Genomic DNA, 19,870 nt, shown 5'->3' with positions numbered 1-19,870 from the left:
AATATGTATATATTTGTATTAAATACTGATGGAAAGACATCAATTATGTTAAACGAATAGTCACATTTTAAATAACAAAAACTATACACTACACTCCACGGTGGTAGCATGGCACAAAGGGTACCGTATTGTTCTCTAGCGATATGTTTGGCAACTGTTGTGTGAAGTCATGACCTAAATAACTGAAAAGTTCATTTGTAAAACAGATAACTAGGTTTTTAAAAAGTTTTAAATAAAATGTTTTTTTATTGTTTATTCCAGCTCCATCAAACTGCAGTTGGGTCATTTTGATCAAGTTATAATTACATAAAAATAACTGTACCAACTGTACAGTTTAGAAATACTGTTAACTCTTCAATTGTTTTATTTTATTGGACAGGCATTGACAAATTAACTTTACATCCTCTTCTCCCAAACCCGAGTTTAGAAATGCACACATCAGTACTCGTCTAGTTTATCACGATATTTTCTTTTACGTAGCATCACTTTTGAAAGATTGTGCTGCTTTCTGGTTAATGCGATAAAATAGAATAGAATTGAAGTACAAAAGTAAATATGTACCACAAATTTGTGTTTGTTGTATTTGTGCAAAGTGTAATTGTACACATTTGTGATTTGTCAGCATTTTTCAAATGATTAAAATATTTTTTCAGATTTCAGGGCTGTGGGTGTAAATATATAAACATTGGCTACGCATTTATTATATTCAACATATATATCTTACTTGTGCAGTAAATGTTTGTACACTACACAAGTTATCCAATTTCTCTTTCTCTGGATTCCTGCTATTCTTTCACCTTTATCTATTGTGTGTGCAGATTTGTATTATATGAATATAGATAAAGAAGGCAAGATAGAGAAGATGTCTCCGGGTCTCTCTCTCCTCTTTTACGAGCTCATTAATGCAGAGCTGGTGGACCAGTAACTCAAGCACAGTGAGGAGACTATAAGTAAAGGGCCGATTATGAAGCCGATATATAAAACACGGTGGCAAATATATTAAACATACCGGGCCGATCTCAGGAGGCAGACCAGATAATGCACTGATTGATTTTTACTGAGCTGTTAACTATTAATGCAGCTGTAACCGGAGAAACCTGCGGGCATTTATCAGAGCTCTAATGCCTCGCGCTCGGTGGCTGGAGATGGCTGCAAAGGATCTATTTAGTAATTATCAAACGGCCCCCCGCGCCGTGCCCGTGATGAGCTCTCACTGCAGGTAATGCGGTCGGTAAACACTCGGCGAGGAAGACAGCAATGTGTACTTATTTGTTTTCTGTCCTCCAGGAGCTCTTTGCCCCAGCTTCAACCTTAATAAAATGCATTTAGTTATCTATTTTTTCTGCTGTCATCCGCAGTTTCGCTAAAATGACCCGTGGGGCTCGACGAGAGGCACGTGTGCCACCGTAACTGGAAATTTGCCTGATTATCACACGGGGAAACAAACAGAACGGCTTATCTGGAGAGAAGTGAAGTGTGCTCAAAAGATTAATTAGGCTGAATGGTTTGGGCGCTTTAATGAAGAGGCCTCGAGTCGAGGTGGCGGTGCGGTTTCTACGGAAAAGCTCGTTTGCTCTTTCGCACAGGTGCGGATCGCAGCAGGGTCGCGTACCGAGGAAGCATTTTAAGTGATGCCACAGTTTCCCTGTAACACCTTTTGTTCCGGCCCACCGTCGTTCTTGAGACATCAATGTGAATTTATTAAACAGTTGTGTGACTTTTCACAGCGTCCCTTAGCCCCTTTAGCATCATTATTTTGAGCGATCTTTGGCTGTTTTGAAAAGCCAGAAATGGTTGCTTGGTTTTGGTGCGTCCTTCACGGCCTGGCACTCGAAACCGGCTCACAAGTTGATATACCAACGCTTACAGTGGCCACGTTCTCGATTTTGTGTTTCTCTTGGTCAGGATTTAGAACAGACGTAATTAGTAAGGATTTTGTTGTTTCAATTTCTAATAGCGATAATTTTTAGTTAGAGGGCAGCGATCATCTCTTTGCATTCTCATTATTAGTTTCAAAATCTATCCTCAACTTCGTCCTTACATTAGGGATTTATAACAGTAAGCTTACATGTACAATATTGAGATATACGTTGAGCTGTCGGTTTCGATTTGAAGTTTGACAACCAAAATGAATTGATAAATAAATTCTGGACTATATGGAAGTGAAATGGATTCATATCAGTGATATCACTCTCTTAACATATTAACATTAACATTAATACAGTGTCAAAACATCCTTTGCTGGGTGTTAAAGTGATAGTTCACCCAAAATGAAAATTCTGTCATCATTTATTCACACACCTCTATGACTTTCTTTCTTCTGCAGAACACAAAATAAAATATTTTGAAGAAAATCATACAGGTTTAAAATGATAAGATGTGTATTAAATGGCGTGCATTGTGTCCTATAGTACCCCTGTTGACACTTGATTTATAATATATCATCTAATCTGGTCACAGATACGTGTCTTTGATATTTTTGAACACAACTTCTTAACTTCTTGTGAACGAAGCCTCTGAATAAGGTCGCTGAATAAATGATGAGGTCTAATAATAAAACCATACAAAGTAAATGAGAACACGCACATATAATCAATGCGTTCACCATTACATGTTTGTCATTCATGCACGCACGCACACGTGCCGACGTATTTACCCTCAAAAGCCCAAGGCTACTTGATCTAGAGTAATATTTGCCCTTAAGCACATTCATAAATTGGTAATGATATTCCTGCACTTGTGTGATATATGGCAAATTATAATGTCAGCGTGTCTTAGCTTGCCGCTGTCATTTGAGCCCGGACTCTATTGCTTTAATAAATCACAGCGGGTGGGATGCGACAGTCGTCAGATTGAATGATAATGAAGAACTGTGATAAAAAAGTGCATTCGGTGCTCATATGCATCTAGTTGTTTATCATCATAATATGACTAATATGATCATATCAAGCCCATCGTAGTTATTAAGAGCAGCTATAATCAGAGTAGAGGCCTCATTTCTGGAGAGCCAGAAAAACATATGCAATAGCTGGATTTAGACTATGTATTATTTTGTTGGAGAAGTGACTGCGTGTAATTTTTCTGTGTGTGTAATTTACATTCTCCTGCATTTTTTGGGTGAACTATAACCTTAACGGTATTCCAAACTTCAATTGGTAACACACATGCAATTGCCTTTTTTGCAATTGACATTTTCTGTGCACGGAAGGTCTCAAATCTAGTGTATAGACTGAACTTTAGCACTCATCTTTTGCTCTCCAAGTTGCAGAAGTAGTTTCTGGAACACTTTAAAGGTCAACGAAAGAGGTTTTGTACCAGCCATGTTGAATACATTTACATCAAACCAGCAAACCAGCTGAAGTCTGTTCATTCAGAACCTTCATTCCTTCTATAACAATGCCAATGTCAACAGGTGTTTCCTCTTCCGTATTTACGTGACATGCTCTGTAGAGCAGTTTGTCCGATTAGGGCTACTATAGAAACAACATGGCGAATTCCATGCCAAGGGGACCGGAGGTGTATATATTACTTCAGCCCTTCATTTTGTAAGGTCTTTATACACCACTGAAGAAATAGCTGTGCATGTTATATTGCATTATTTTAATATTACACACAGCACCTTTAAATACTTTTATTTAAATAAAGTATACCTTCCATACGAATACCTACAAATCTGGAGACTGGAGAGTAAAACTTGTTTTTAATGACATGCAACCATATCAAAAGAATTTCGTATTTATGACAATTAGTTCATATTTTTATCAGTTTAAATAGATTAACTTTACAATATTTATTATAGAAAATATTATTTTATATTAAAAATATATATTATAAAAAAACAGTCGTTAATGTAACGGACGTATTTACTTTTTATAATGTACATTCCAACAATAGCAACAGTGTGGCTGAGATAAAATCTGGAGCACCAAGGCTTCTACGCTTACAATTTACAGTACATTTTTGGCATATAGGAGCCTTTCTTTAAACTACACTGGAAACACAAGGACTCTTTTTTGTACTTCCTCACAGCCACGAATATGTTGAGTTCAGTAGAACATGCTTTGAGGGAATGAAAGACAGACAGCTCTTAGTTTTAAAGGATGGAGGCAGCTTCTATCTGGCTTTGATCACACATCTTGCTCTCTAGAAAGCTCTCAAACGCAGAAAGCTTGTTCCCAACACTACACGCGCTCCCTGAATGCGCCAGACTTAGATTACTGTAAAAATATAAGTAAAAACATTTTTTTAAAACTGTAAGAATAGGTCTTCTCATCTCTCTTTGTTTCTCCAGCCTGCTCGCTCACTAATGGATAGAGGAGAGAATCACGCTGGCATTAAGCGACTTCGCCAACTGCCAAAGTGTGTTGTCCGGGTCAACGTGACATTAATTAAAACACAAAGTGTGGGCGGCACTAGCTCCCAGACAAATACAGTAAATAAATAGACACGGTGGCTGAGAAAAAACGACTTTTTGACGCCTTGGCACAACAAGTATAACTTCAGATTTCGCGATGCAAAGTGTCGAGAGATGATGAGAGAAAGAAAGCGATAAATACAACGTATAAGTGGGAGAGAGTGCTCTCTGAGGCATTCTGGGGTTAGAGACAGTGATATATGCCCAAGGCTTTCTTCGGCCCTGGCTCTTTACTGGGCGGCCATTTTGTAAATCAACAAATAATTACGGTATACATCATAGGCTTTTCGCATCGCTGCCGTTTCACGGATTCAAGTCTTTCGCCGAGGGACGGACAGAGGTGGAAAATGAAAAACTGTTCTTTTTAAAGCAAATAAACAATTTCCTAGGAATTCGTAATGGATCACGGAGAACTGTTATTTTCGGGTCATCTGTCTTTTGCGTGTCCTTGAAATGTATGCAACACTTAGCCAGCCTTCTGTTATTTTACCTCAGTGTCGTACGTCGTGCGCAGAGATAAAAATGAATAGGCTATATGAAAACCTTCATTTGTTTTGTTTTCTTTCAATCAGGATTGAAACCAGCATTTAGGTTTTAATTCATGGCTGGGCAATATGTTTCGACTTCTCTTGCTTTGTTTCTGAATCTCAATGAGCCTGCCAGGACTCCGACCAAAGCCTTTTTGATTGCTTTTCCTGCTTGAGTATCACTTTAATATCAGCTGAAATGTCACCACTCATATGTGTTTGTTTCATATGCGTCTCTCCCTCTATTGCATGTAAGAAATCATGAAAGCGAGAGTGAGAAAGAGAGCGAGAGAAAAGCAGATTACCTAACAAAGGGCAGATTGATTTGAAGGCAGGATATTTTACTCAGATTCACGGCAAAGGTTTGTCAAACACAAACAGAGTGCATCTATAAAGGCAATTTCATTTTCAAAGGAGTTATAATCAGTCTGTGTCATTCTGGACACAAAGCATGGAGAAGAAAACATCTTCGGTTTCGCCTCCCCTCTAAAAGCTGTGGGTAATTTGGCAGCTTTGGAGTTGACCAAGTGTTTGGAAATTGAGTGCCCTGTAATTTTACGCTCCCCTGGAAAATATTAGGCACACAACAGAGGGTCAAAAATGTTTTTGGAGTTGAGTTTATCGAAGAACTGTTGGTAGTTCTCTGCTTTTCATTCTCCTGATAATGATTGTTATTTGAAGTTTCTTTCAGTTCTTTCAAAGACGTTTGAGAATTTGTCCATAACAAATGCAGTTTCATTTCGGTCTTGACATATTTTTCTGTGGAAACAGGAGGTTGAAACGTTTGTCAATTTTTTTATCACCAATAGTTTGCAATACTTAACATCACTGATTGATGTTGACATTCTGTCTTTTAAAAGTTTCTCTGGACCAAAATTCACCTGAATCAATATTTTGGGAAGAAAAACAGTATATATTGATTTTTATTTATTTAATTATGTCAATATTCACAAGTAAAGTGGCGTCAAGTAGACCTAAAAAGCAACATTTTGTACATTTTATGGGGTTGCTTTACCTCACTTTTGTCTCTTTGGCAGCCATCTTGGCAACTTCTACTTCTTTTGGGTTTGCCATTTTGGCAACACCTTCAAGCAGCCATCTTGGCAAAACTCTAAGGCAGCCATTTTATATCAAAACCTTTTAACTAAAAGGCGCAGCTTACAATAGCCACATTACGGAGTGTTTTCATTTACCATAATCATTTTTTCCATTTTTACAAATGCTCCCTCCCCTAAACCTGTACTGTCTTTGGATCTTGTTACTTTTGTAACTTTTGACTTTTAACTCTTTTTTAATTATTTTTAAGGGAACTCTTACCCGTGCCCGGACCGAACTAAACCCTGACTATCTGGACCTTCGTTCTAGAGCCGAGCTGAACCCAGAATACTGGACACCCTGTACACCTCTGGTGAGTAATGCGTGTGAATTGTTTAGATTGATTAGATGGCCGCTTTTGTAGCATCATTATGCTGTATATCTCTACAAACACACCTTTCACCTGCTTGTTTGTATTGCTTCTCTGCTTACGGGTTTCTTCGGTGACCTCTCTAACAACCGTATATCTTCACCGCTGCATCATTAGAACCAAGCTAATTTTACATAAACACACATAGCTCCCATTGCTCCCATTACCTGAGTATGTACTGGAGTTTGGGATTCTGGTCTTTTGGGAATTGGGATGGTTTGCATTAAAGGTTGGTTGCCACTAGACTTAATGATGCTTGTTTTTCTGCTTTTCTTTAGCTCTCTGCTGTCATTAAAACATTGTTTAGAAAGAAATAGCATGCCTAAGCTCGATTCTGAGTCCAACCGTTAATCTGAAGAAAAGCACTTGACCGATTACGTCAGTCACTTGTCATTTGCAAGTGTTTATCGCTGCACAATGTTCTGTTTTGTAGGACCATTTATCTGGAAATAGAAATGCTAGTTATTGGCTCTTTGGTTGGTTTATAATGCGCTCTTGGACCTCTGGGGCTTTTGTTAAGGGGCATTCAGAAGATGTGTTATACAGTGGCACCAAAAAGTATAAGGGCACTGTTTTGTTTATTATTTAGTGTGCTAGTATAATCACATTAAAAAAACATCAAACCGCATGACCTGATGAAACATTTTATCAAAGAACTTTTAACAAAGAGGACATTTGTTGATCAAAAAATGACGATTTTAAATATGGCTTAGTTTCCAAATGCTTTTGGTTGCCACTCTTCAACCGCTCCCTTTTGTATAACAAAAAGTTTGGTGCAATCCAGTTCATACTAGACACATAAATCACCAATTACATGTTTCATTTGCTTTTACAGAGTGATGAAGACATGGTTATGTGTGTATTCTATTTGTTTATGATGGGCTGTTTGTAGGAGCTTGAATGAGTTTACTAGAATCTATCCGTGGTTTGCGTGGGTGAGAGACAGAGAGCGAGAGAGCATGAGAGCAAGAGAGGTAGATAAGAGGCTGGTGAATGAAGCGATGGAACATTTGTAGTGGGATTAGGAAACGTAACCATTACCGTTATGTTTGGGTAAAAGCTGATTTCTTTTAATTCCCACCAATGTTTTGACCCAAGACGTCATCAGGTACACTGTGTTGCCACACCACCCCTGTGCCCCTTCAGCTTCTTTTTGAGAAAGTATATAGGTTACATTGCTAATCAACACTTTTCTATGTCTGTGCCCTGCATCTTCCTTTCTTTTCTGTGTCACTGCTTCCCACTGCCAGAGGGAATATGGATTCTCCAGGGACAGTCGACCCGCATACTGCCAAATGTCCCAATGCATAAAAGAACCTTAAAGTGCAGCCAATCCCAGCACTGTACCCTCATTACTGTAATCTGGATGTTATTCTTATTCATCGTAAACAGCATTAGATTTAAACTAACAAGTGAAACTGAGCGTAATCTTTGGAACCGTGTTCCAATATAGTTCACAGGTAGTTCATAAAACCCTACGGGGTGGTTTCCCGGACAGGGATTATTTTAAACCAAGACTAGGCCTTAGTTTAATTAGAAAATTTAAGTAGTTTTAACTAAAGTGCCTTACAAAAATACCTGTCTTGTGTGCTTATAGAGACAACCCAAATGCACTGATGTATTTCCAAAATATGTTAGTACAAGTTGTTTGGACAGCTCTTACATTTACCTTAGTCTAGGACGAGTCAAATCCCTATGTGGGAAACCACCCCATATATGTTGTTAGACATTTGAAGGAAAAATATAATTGAGTAACCTTTATATAAATCTATGTGCTACACCATGCCAGTGCTATACATTTCTAACTACAAATTGGGATTTAGACTGTACAGTGTGTAGGTGTAAGAGACTGGTCTTCGGTGCAGAAGATGAAACATGCTAAATGCCAACAGTACTATTTTTGTGTCCAAAGTGCTGTATTGACCGTTTAGCTGGAACGTTGTGCGGCTGATAATGAGAACGAGCGCTCAAGGGAAGAATAGGCTCTTCTTGAGCCTCCTTGTTTTTGTGCTGAATCTCTTCTGTGAGGTTAATGCTTCAGAGAGGCAACGATAAGGGAGTGAGGGATGGCTAACTATCTGTTCTGCCCGCTTTCTGGATCTCCGTTGGTTGAGAGGAAGGGCCGGCCGTTTCTGCAGGGTGTGTTGATCAGATAATGTGTTTGGTTTCTGTCGGTGAGCAACAAAATTACAGTATATACAGTATCTTATGTAAACACAAACTTTTTGTCAGTCACATCCGTCCCCATGCTTGTTTCCCAGTGTTTTCCCGTCGGATTCCCAGCTTTCATTCATTCTACACCTCCCGTGTTTGGCATCACTTGATGTGTATAATTAAATATATTGGAATATCTACATATAACATACATTTTCATTTTATGTTTTTTATAAATGTATGCAGGTAAACTTTCACAAATGACTTTTTTAATCATAACACACATCAGTTGTTTAAACAATATTTTTGCTGTTTTTATCAATTTAATAAACGAGAATGGGATGTTAACGTTTCACATTCCAAAAGTGAGAATAATATCTTCGAAGTAACGACTAAAACGTTTTTCAAATATTTTCCTCTCGTTTTCTCTGGAGGCAAATCGTACAGAGTATAAAGTGGCATGAGGCTAATTTCAATTTTGCACCATTTTTTAGCTCCTATTCAAGGCCAAAGATGTCTTTTAAGAATCTTAATGTAGGCTTCCAGATGGTTGGGTTGTTGTAACATGAGGGAAAGCCCTAATTTGACCCCTGTTGTCAACAGACCAGTTAGCCCTGTCGAAGAACTACATGAGGTCCGGTCGGGGCTCAGGGTTTGTTTCAAGGTGGGTCACCATAAGTCACTTAATTGTCAATATGACCACGAAGCGTCATGAGTTGGTGTTATTGTAACAGTAGACTAGAATAACAGCTGATCTTTCAAAGCGTGGTGAAACTTCGAGAAAACTGTGTGTCACTGTCTCATCTCAAGAGTGTTGGGCTCAGAAGACTTCCCTTTCATTCTTTATTTCTTGGATACGTGCACAGAGACAATTTGTTAATTTTGTTCACGTTCACAAAGTATGACTCTGCTGTAAAACCTCCATTTGATAAATGTCTTCGAAAACTGCCCTGTAATTCTGTTGAATTGCTAATAGGATTACAGGCGTATTATGAAAAAGGTTGTTTTTAGAGAACATATTGCTTGTTGTCTGGAGGTCAGAGAGAATGTGCAATATATCTTGTTTCCTCTTCTGTCCTTTTTCAAAGGTCAGAGTCATGATTAACCTCGGGTCAATTGCACCCGAGACGCCGCGCACAATCCATTAGAATGCATTACTTTGGATAGAAGTGCACAACGTACCTGTTTCTTGTATCGAAAGGTGATCTTTCAGTACGCTTTGTATACTGCAGCTCTTATGCTGTTATGTTGCGTATCCTTCACACTGTCAGTTATGCCTCCCCTGAGCATTTGGACCAATATTACAACCAATATTTGTTGTTAAAGTGAATCATAATGAAAACAGGACCGATTGAGTTGATCGTTCAGTTTAATTGCAGTAGATTTGGTTCATTTTAATCACAATTAACTTGTTGTGCCTGTCTTTATGTGGACAGTCAAGCATACGTTATATAGCTAGTGGGTCAATAAAAGTTCTTTGACCAAAACTAAAGGAGTCTATTGCAACCTGAAGCATGTATGAATGTATATTGGATATTTTGGACGGATTCATTGCATTGTTGTTCCATAAGCAGGTTTCGCTGGAAATTTGTTGTTGGAGTGTAACGGAACTCAGATTATGAAGTCATGTCAGAGTCGTGTGACTGACACTGAAGCTCCAGCCTTCACATTTCCATCTTCTTTTCCCACAAGAAGTCACAGAATATTCATGAAGCAGTAGAGACCTGTCAGCTGGAGAAGAGAAGCGTTCCTCAGCTTGTAGGAACATGCTTAGGGAGGAAAATGGCAACTTTGTATTGCTTTTTCATGTATGTGGACGCATTATTGATTTATTGACCGTCTGTCCTGGCAAGGTGGTTTGAAGACAGCCCAGGCCCAATTTATTTATAACGGTGAGAGGGAAATCAGCTAAGCTCTGTGACGCTGACCGAATTGAGTGATGCCTTCTCTCAACACCTTGATGGACTCACTCATTAACGGATTTGAGGAATGTTAACTCTTTAAGGTCTGCAGCACCGAGAAACCAGGAAGTTTTATCTTTGATAACAACATAACGTACAGCATGTGGTTCATTGTAAGAATTCACTTCTGTCTGTAGTGCCTCTTGGAAATCCTGGATTGAGCTTGTAGCCTACTTTGTGTCGAAGAAAGATTGCATCTAAGCGTTTTAGAAAGTTGGTCAATACACTCTTTATGGAGTCAGGTGTATTTACTGTAAGGTCTTCGTGAGGTAAAAGAGTCTTCTTGAATTATGCATGTGTGAAGAGCTACCGTTTCTGTTCAGAGATATTGGATAAGAAATGGATCCTTTTCTTAAGTAAAGACTAGGCAGACTCCAGGGGAAGGATCTCTGCGATTACATTACGGCACGCTGTATGCATTGAATGAGTGCGGAAAACTCTTTAGGCAACAGTCAGAATAAAACATGCTTCAATATTAAATCGCCCAAAATGAAAATTGTCATAATTTACTGTCTGTCAATGACTCTCTTTTATAGAAATGTAAATGTCGCACTGCCCTTCAGAAGTTGCATACAGTATATTTCCCAGAAGGCAAAATGAAGTTGACATTGTCTTGTTTCTTAATTTTATGTATTGCCTTCTTGAGTTGCCTTTGTGTAGGAGTTTTCATTTGTCTTTTAGCGTCAAATAGTCAATGTTGACACAATTCTGCATGTGCCGGCGATGCTGGAAAACCCCAAAAGAGTGTCCTGCTAAGACTCATTTACAACTTGAACAAAACATGCAAACCATTGTTTAATCGATTGTATGCAGGTAAAACACATTACACTTTTAAAGCAGGTAATTTGTGTAAATTAATTTTTTGTCTACTATTTGATATATCTTATTTGTAGCAGTATGAACAAATGCTATTTTTATGACGCGCCCGAGAGCTAGGGGAATGTGAACTTCTGAGCATGACTCTATGCATAAAATATATATTTAGCTTACGAAAATAAGTCACATTGTTGGCTTTAGTGTCATACTTTAAAACCCTGCAGAGGTTTTTGTTGGAACTAAAATGCTTTTGTGTTGGCGAGACTCTTTTTAAATCAAGTTTTGTCATTATTAAGTTGCAGACGCTGTTTTTACAGCCCCCAACCTTGTTTTCTGCCATTTTCTCATTGCCTCTCTCTCTCTTACTACTTCCTCAGTTTTTTTTTCTTTATTCTCTAACCACCCCCTCTCTCTCTCTCTCTCTCCCGGTTATTAACCGCAGAGCTGGTGACTTGAGATAAGTGGTCACTCCTGGAGGCGTCTACAGGTGAAGGGTACTCTTTTATTTGGTAAAGATGGATGGTTTGAAACATTTCCCTGAAAGCAGCAGTCTGCATTGCAGCCGCCAGACCTTCGGCGCTTTAAAATCCTTTTGTTTGATAAGAGCTGCTGCATTGGTGTAGAAAGCAGGGCCCCGGCGGTGCTTCAGAATATCTCCCCACTCGTATAGTGTCATTCGACTTTTAGCTTCACGGTCCGACAACAACCTATTTGGCATGGTTATATTTTATTATCAGATACTAAAACTTGCATTTTACGTCCCTACGACTGCACAAGGGCCGTATACTTTAAGAATCAATGTCAAATCGATAACAGCATGATGGTATTTTGCTCCAGATGAAATGTGTTTGAGAGAGAAAATGTCATATTGTGCCGCAGTTTGGTGGCTATAAAGGACAAGGGGTTGCCAGATCATGACAGTTTCACTCCCAGCAGACGAGTTTATTCTGATTTTAAAAGTCTTTTGAAGCTTTGAAAGATTCCTAGTCTTATAAGATGGCATAATGCATCCTGTCTCTGAAACCTGTCAGTCATTCACATTTGTCACATCTCGATCCTTCAATAGACTTTACGACACATCAACTGTATTCTATTTTTAAAGACACGAGAGAAAGGTGAATGCGAGGAGAACTGCACGAACGTTCTCTTGGAGTGAGTTGAACGAGGTTGGCAGCATGACTTGAGAAGACTTTGTCGCTCATAAACGTTGATTGTATCTCTACATATGGCAGATGCAGTTTCACGTTTGACATGAACACAAACGCTTCGAGCATTTGGGTTGATTGCATGTTTTCTAACCTAATGTACTGTAATGCACTGTATTATTATCATCGCAGCAAGGTGTGCCACACATTAGCATATGCATTTTTCGACAGCCGTTTTCTATATCAGGACAGTATTCCAATGGAGTCTTCCAATGGAGATTAACGTCTATATCTTTATAGATCGCTACCTTGTGTATTTATTGTTTTTCATGAGATCTTATTCTAAATGAATGTGTGTTTATGGCCTGACGTACCAGCTGTGCTGTCTGGCTGTCACCGTCGTTCAGATGAAGAGTTCAGATAGTAATTATCTAAATAATTAGCTTGTCCCGTAGGAAACGAAGTTTGTTCTACTTCAGGCGATTTCTGTCTCTTTTGGTCTCTGCTGTCTACGAGGCATCTGTCCTAATGGCACAGTTCCATTTCTTAAACAAGAGCAGTCGTTTGTTGCCTTGCCAGATTTTTAATCTTGCAAATAGGTAGAAGACGCTGAAACGGGTATGCTGGCAAAGACTCTCCGTATTTCCTTCGAAGGAGTTTATATAGTCAGAATGAGAAGTCACAAAGCATTACCCCCATAATGTGACATATTTTCAATTATGCGTTTGAAATTGATGTGAACTGTGTGTAACAGGTGGCTGGAGGGAAATAGAGGGCGGCTTGGTGATGTACATTTACATTTAGTCTTTTAGCAGACCCTTTTATCCAAAGCGACTTACAAAGAGTCCAGGGAGCAATAAGCGGTATGTCATACAGGAGCAATAGTACATTAGGTGCTAATAGAAAGTTACTAGTTTCAACAAAAGCTAGACCAAGGGATGATGTCACCCATGAAGCGATTTTTAAAAGCTTTGGAATAATATGCACTAAGGATGTGTTAAGAAAACAATTGTCAGTTTTTGTTAGACAATTGATGTTTTGTCGTCTGTTGAATCAGTTGGTTGTTCACAGGGAAACATTATTAGAGAAATCAGAAACCGATACAAGACATTTATCTTTGCTATGATTTGTAACTATCAGAGACGGTGTCCGTCCAAGTTGATACAGTACGTTATCAAATCAAATCGATCAGAGATGGTGGGCTTTGGCTGTCCCCCGTATCTCCAGTCCATATTGATGATCTTTGATCAATAGGAGATTCAACAGTGAATTATAATTTTATGGTTTTCACCAGTGCTCTCTGACACATTGCCGCTATTTTATATAAAGACAACATCTCAGAAGTACTGATGGAGGATTACAGTGCTTAACAGAGGCCAAGAGTGCAAGAGAACCAGATCTGGCCTTTATACAGGGCTGTCTGTCAATAGTCCTTAACCTCAAAGATCTTCTGCTTTCATGCCAAGTTGGCCCATAAAGTGGTTTAAGGAGATAGTCCTTCAAAATGGCCCATTTTCCGCTCACTTTGCTGAATCTTTTTGCATGCACGCACGCACGCACACACACGCTCACAGCATGTTGGCCTTTGGAGATTTGGGGCACTGCTTTCCAAATTGACTTTTATCAAACTGTCTCAGGGAGTTGGTTTTGTGGGTGGGTGCCACTTCATAGTTTCCCTGCATGTAGGTGAGTATGAGCTGTTCTGTATATTTTCAGTTGAACCCATTTTTATAAGTTTTATTTATGCTGATTAAAATATTTATTTATATGTGTACTTATAATATTTTAATATAATGTATATTTAAATAGACATATATGCATTACTTATTACTAGATCACAGTAAAACAACAGTTTGAGCACATAACAGACATGATGTTTTATAAAGAATTGTGTATATTGTAAAAATAATGTCACAACGCAAAATCTAAAAATAAATAAAACACAACAACAATAAGAATCCAAAAATAATCATCCTTGTTTATTATTATTAGTTGTATTATGTGACATTATTTTAGTAATAATATATATAATATAATTAAATATTATTCATTATTATTATTTCCTAAAAGGCTTTATTTTTCTTAATGCAGAACTATTTATTTTGTATTCTTTTATTTGGGTTTGAGCTGACATGCAACTGGCATGTATTTGTGATATCCATCCACACAGGCAGACACATTCAGATATGTGATATTGTTTTAAATCAGATTGTTTTGTGCAGAATTAGATATCGGAGATTAGTGGTCTCGACCCTTTCATTACGCTGAGAGGGTTTTAAAAAGAGATGAATTATTGAAAAACATACTGCACTACTTTAAACCTCTTGTGTGTTCACCTCAGTATTATGAATCTGACGTATTTAATCACTTGTTCCCAGTATAAGAATTCGTTCTCACTAATATCATAAGCTGTACCGAGACCACACGGCTAACAGATTTCTTTAGGAATATTACTGTAGCCCAGGTTGAAGAGAAGGGTGACCAGACGTCCTGGTTACACAAGATGTGTCTCGCTGTCCTGAAAGAAAACAATATGGGTCACTCCTGTATTATAGCATCTTTGCTCTGTAAAGGATAGCATGGGCACAATTAAGTTTTTAAAAGAGAACATATTATGGTCATTATCAAAGTCATTTGTCTGATGAAATACTTTTACATCATTTCAAGTTTAAAAAACACATCATTTCTCCCTGTACTGTACAGAGATGAGACTTAAACTATGGTTCTTAGGTTGCATATTTTGTCTTTTGATGAAGCAATTCCGGTAATGTCTAATCCCTCTGTGTTACCTATCTAAGCAACATTTATTGGCATCTAAAAAAAGCTATTGCAAATGGCATGAGTGTTGATCTGACTTCCATGATAACGTTTCTTTCTAATGCTAATCCCCTTATGATATCCTTCAAAAGAAACAGGCTGTCCTGAGATCGACCCCAGCTGTCATCCAGAGCCACAGGTTCTGTTCTGTGATACCATCATGTCGGCAGGTATAGCGTGTTCACCTCTCTCTAATGTACATCCACAGGGATTGAGATCTGGAAGTACTGCACTGGACTAATTGGCTTGGAGGCAGATATGCAGAGCGGGGCTGACAGTAAAGGTTCACTTGTTTCTTTCATACTGAGGGGATTTGGACATGTGGTCTTGACACCCTGGCAGCAAAGATCCTGGAGATCTGTAGGATACGATCTACCTATTGAGTGAACTTGGCAATTAGTCTGCATATGTTATCTACTCTGTACCAGTGGTGTGCGGTGGACAAAAAAAATGAGGAGGCAGATTTCTACCCATGTAATTTTTGTTCATCTCTGCACTACTAACAACACTAACTAACGTTTGTCAGAAAACCAGTGTCATTTCAGTGTTTTTGTGTGAAAAATTCCTTTTAGGAAAAAAGTTCATTACAGTATGTATTTCAGATTTTTATTTTTTTTTATTTTCCCTGCTTTGGGAAAAGGTACATCAACACCACCTTCATCTTCCTCTGGAACATTTGGGATTTCCTATATAAGAATAACATCATTACCAATACCATCAATTTAATTATTACCAGTCCCAGAAATACTCAAAGCATTTAAGAGATCAAATCAAATAGATGTGACTTACTTTAGCCTTGCTGCTATGCTGAGCAAGCCTGATCACAAGCAAAAGTTTTTGAACAAATCTGAACCACGTAATATTCTGTCAACAATCGATAACTCCTCTGCCTCATTTCCGACACGAATCCTAAACTCTGAGTAATACAACTGATAAAACAATTTGATTAACGTTCAATCTAATGTATGACGAAGACGAGCAGGAAGGCGGGATCTCGCTGATGAGTTAATCCAATCATAGCCCGTTGGAGGCATTGCCTCCTCTCACGTGACTTTTCTCCATTATTTTCAATTACCCCCACTCAAACTCACAGCACGCTTTAGCGGGTATATCTAAAGTCGATGAGCTTAGAGGAGGCAAGAGAAACGCTGCCTCCCTTTGGAATTCTTTCGAGCGGGGTCGCTGTTTCACAATGTTGTACACGCTGATTTATCTCATATTTAGCTAAATACGTTATATATCAGCTGTCCTATTCTATTTCTGAACTGTTAATAATATTCTCATACGATTATTTTCGAGGGGGAGGGGAGGCACTGCCTCCCTTGCCTCCTCGGAGGAAACGCTCCTGCTCTGAACCTATATGAACTATGTAGTGTTATTGGACTTTTCATGAAATTCATGTGGCTATTCTTTTAGAACACCGTGCATGTGTGAACGCTCCATGCTCAAATTCTTGGCTGTCAATCATTCTCTCAAATTAAGGTTTTTTTACAAATATATCTAGACATCGTTTTTGGTTTGAACAGGCCTTTAGCCTTCCATCTAAAGGCGGAAGAATGTCCTTCCATTCTAAATCCGGCACGGCTGTCTTTGAGTTTGCCCTCATTGGCTCGGTTTAAACATACTGTTGGGGTTTCTGTGACAACTTGAGTTTTGTGTTTGTGATGGATTTCATCTACATGTTATGTGGCGTAAGAAGCCAGTTCGCTCAAACACCTCCAGCTGTGTCGTATTACCATAGCAAAGTGTGACCACACAGAGCTCTTCAAACTGTGGGTGACAGATCTAAGTATGTGCACCATGGAATAGAGAGGTTACATACTATCTTCTCTCTCTCTCTCTCTCTCTCTCTCTCTCTCTCTCTCTCTCTCTCTCATTCTGTTTCACAAAGTACAGACTTTTCTTTCCGTTCTTGTTCTATACATTTTATGCCATGCATGACTAAAATATGCAAATGAGAACCTTCAGCAGCCAAATAAGGGGCCTTATTTTTAATAGTTTAATTAGAAAGACCTTGAATCAGATCAGTATAAGATCTGGTGCACGTTCTTGATAATTCTTACGAGGAATTACCCAAAAAATAGGCAATTTAAGGGGCATGTGAAGTTTTTTTATTACATAAACTATAGGACCAGTGTAGGAAAAATTTAGCAAATGGATGTGTTTAGAAATAGAATTGAAATTCAAAGCCTTTATTGTCATTTGTGTAGTGAAATTATCTTACGAAATTTGGAAATAACAGAAGGAATGTGTTTGAATTTTTGTCCATACAATAATTTCCCAAAAATGAATATTTGTCATTTCAAACCTGTATGACTTTTCTGCATAACTCAAACTATGATCATTTTAGCAATGTTGGTAACTGAACAACGGCGGTACCCATAGACTTGCATTGCTTTTTTTGTCCTTACAATAATAGAAGTAAATGGCGATCACCATTGTTACCAACATTCTGGAGACAGTCATACAGGTTTGAAATTCAAGAGGGTAGGTAAACGATAGCAGTTTTTGGATGAACTATCACTAAGAAATGCTTTAGCATCCTTTAATCAACCTAACATTAACCTTTGGCAAATCCAGAGATGCACCAAGATTGTACCTTGGAAACTCCATGTTTCCAGAAACAAACTAGGCATAAAACTGGCTGTGTTGCGAGAGCTTCTATTTATTCATGTGTATTGCCATTATTCATCGCAGCATGTGCTGGTCTGTGATGTCATAACCATAGCAATTTCTGGCCCGCTTTTGCAAAGCAGTTTCATTATAAGCCATCTGGGTGAACCAAATGAAAGCTAGTCTACAAGATCAAGCCAAACTCTGTGAACTGTCATGTGTCCCCTTTAAGAGTTCGGGCAAAATGCCGTCCGGGTCCACATTAGCAAGTCTAACAAGGTCACAAATAGCCTTTTATTTGCCGTTGTTCTATTTTTTTTTACATAAACCGGCAATGGCCAAGTAGTTACTGAGAAAATTAGATGCTGTTTACAATCCAGTGCATCATGGGATCTGTTTGCACCTAATAAGTGAGTCAAAAAGAATAATTGCTAGCTGGCCAGCTGTCATTATTGTCCATTAAGTGTATTGTGGTCAGCGGTACGGCGCGTCTGAACGCTTCCCTGCACGTAATGAGCTATAATCCTGTCTGGCGTGTCCATAAACACGCACAGTAGGCCCGCTTCACAGAGATCCATGGGAAAGCGTGTTCCTGTGCTAATCAGAGGCGAATATGTAGGTTGAGGAGATTAGTCAAGGTGCTTGGAGCTTTTTTAATAAATAAATAGCGGATAGAGAAAAGAAAGAGGAGAAAGTGTACGAGCGAGAGAGAGAAAACGAGAAAGGAGCGAGCGGGTCTCGGGTGGTCAACCTCGGAAGACCCTGTACTCTTTGAAGGCCTCATTAGCTGGTGTTATTCGTGTATTGACACTACCCCACGTACCTGAGGGGCTACTGTGTGCGGCTCGCGTCTTGGCCGAGGCATACAAGACTCCGCCGATGAAATAAGACTTTGAAGTTGATTTTCCATTTGAAGAACTATCCATCAGGGATTTTATTTATTTCCAATCTCTTCTCTTTTTTTTCCCCCCTCCGAGTTCTTTCCCGTCTCGGCTCCTCAAGGCTAGACGCTCCTATGTAGGTGGTGAAGAAGTAGGTGGTGAAGAAGTAGGTGGTGAAGAAGATCACCCTTTGGTTTCTGTTTATTTTGATATGATCTCCTGCTGAAACAATCACATCTGCTGTGTGTTTAGTTAATAATGAAAGCGTCTAAATCAATGTCAAGAACCGCCAGGCAGAGAGAAGGAGATGAGAAGGGATGGAGCACGTGTTACGGTTGTCTCAAAGGTCATCGGCTGCTCCCAGCTCACCCGAACGGTTTCAAGTGCTCTGCCTCCACGGTTGAGTCAGCCTTCCAATTAAAAGACAGCGTGCCCTTGTTTTTGCATCATTAATGGGTTCTGGTGCAGCGGTATGGTCCAAAATCCAACATTCATTTGTTTGTGTGCTGAAATTTATGTGTTAAATTTAGGACCTTTTGGGGACTTTTCTACCATTGCAGTTAGAATCTTAAAGCTCCTGGGGGCTTTACGGGACCAGTGGCAAGTCTATGGCGTATCTATGTTTTATTATCATTTTCAAGCTCAATAAACGGCCACTTACATGTTTACATTTTCATTTTCTTTACGCCTCCGAGCCTTTTGAAGCCGTCTTTTTCAATTATAGCGTTTTCTCGCAACATCTGACTCCACATGAGGCGTAATTAACGAGAAGCGCAGAAGAGTGTGCGCAGGAAGAATGAAACAATGGATGCATACAATTGTGTCATCGTCTCTCTACAAACATAGGTACAAGCGAAAGGTATTAAACTCAAGCTTTTTTCAAGAGTTTCAACTTGTTTTAGATTGTAATGTTAGCTTGCACTTGAACTTCAAGATCTATGATTGGATGAGTGCAGTGCAGCTTTCTGTTGAACTGGGAAGAGTTTATTCCTTTTTCAAATAACCAGTAGCCTTTAGTTTATTTCACAGCAGGCCAGGACCACATTTGACAGGTTGTACAAAGACAAATAAAACCCA

General features: G+C 38.9%; 1 protein-coding gene across 1 annotated transcript in view; it reads left to right on the top strand.

The window, feature by feature from the left end:
• The window catches only part of pcdh9 (protocadherin 9), a 209,771-nt gene that overhangs the window by 39,254 nt on the left and 150,647 nt on the right, over nucleotides 1-19,870 (top strand). The window contains exon 3 of the mRNA XM_079460750.1: nucleotides 6,248-6,349. Within this exon, the coding sequence (XP_079316876.1) occupies nucleotides 6,248-6,349 (102 nt within the window). The remainder of the gene's footprint in view (nucleotides 1-6,247; nucleotides 6,350-19,870) is intronic.

This window comes from Barbatula barbatula (genome assembly GCF_947034865.1).
Source record: "Barbatula barbatula genome assembly, chromosome: 7".
Classification (NCBI taxonomy): Eukaryota; Metazoa; Chordata; class Actinopteri; order Cypriniformes; family Nemacheilidae; genus Barbatula; species Barbatula barbatula.
The sequence above is the reverse complement of the archived record's forward strand: the minus strand, read 5'-3'. Positions and strand labels throughout refer to the sequence as shown.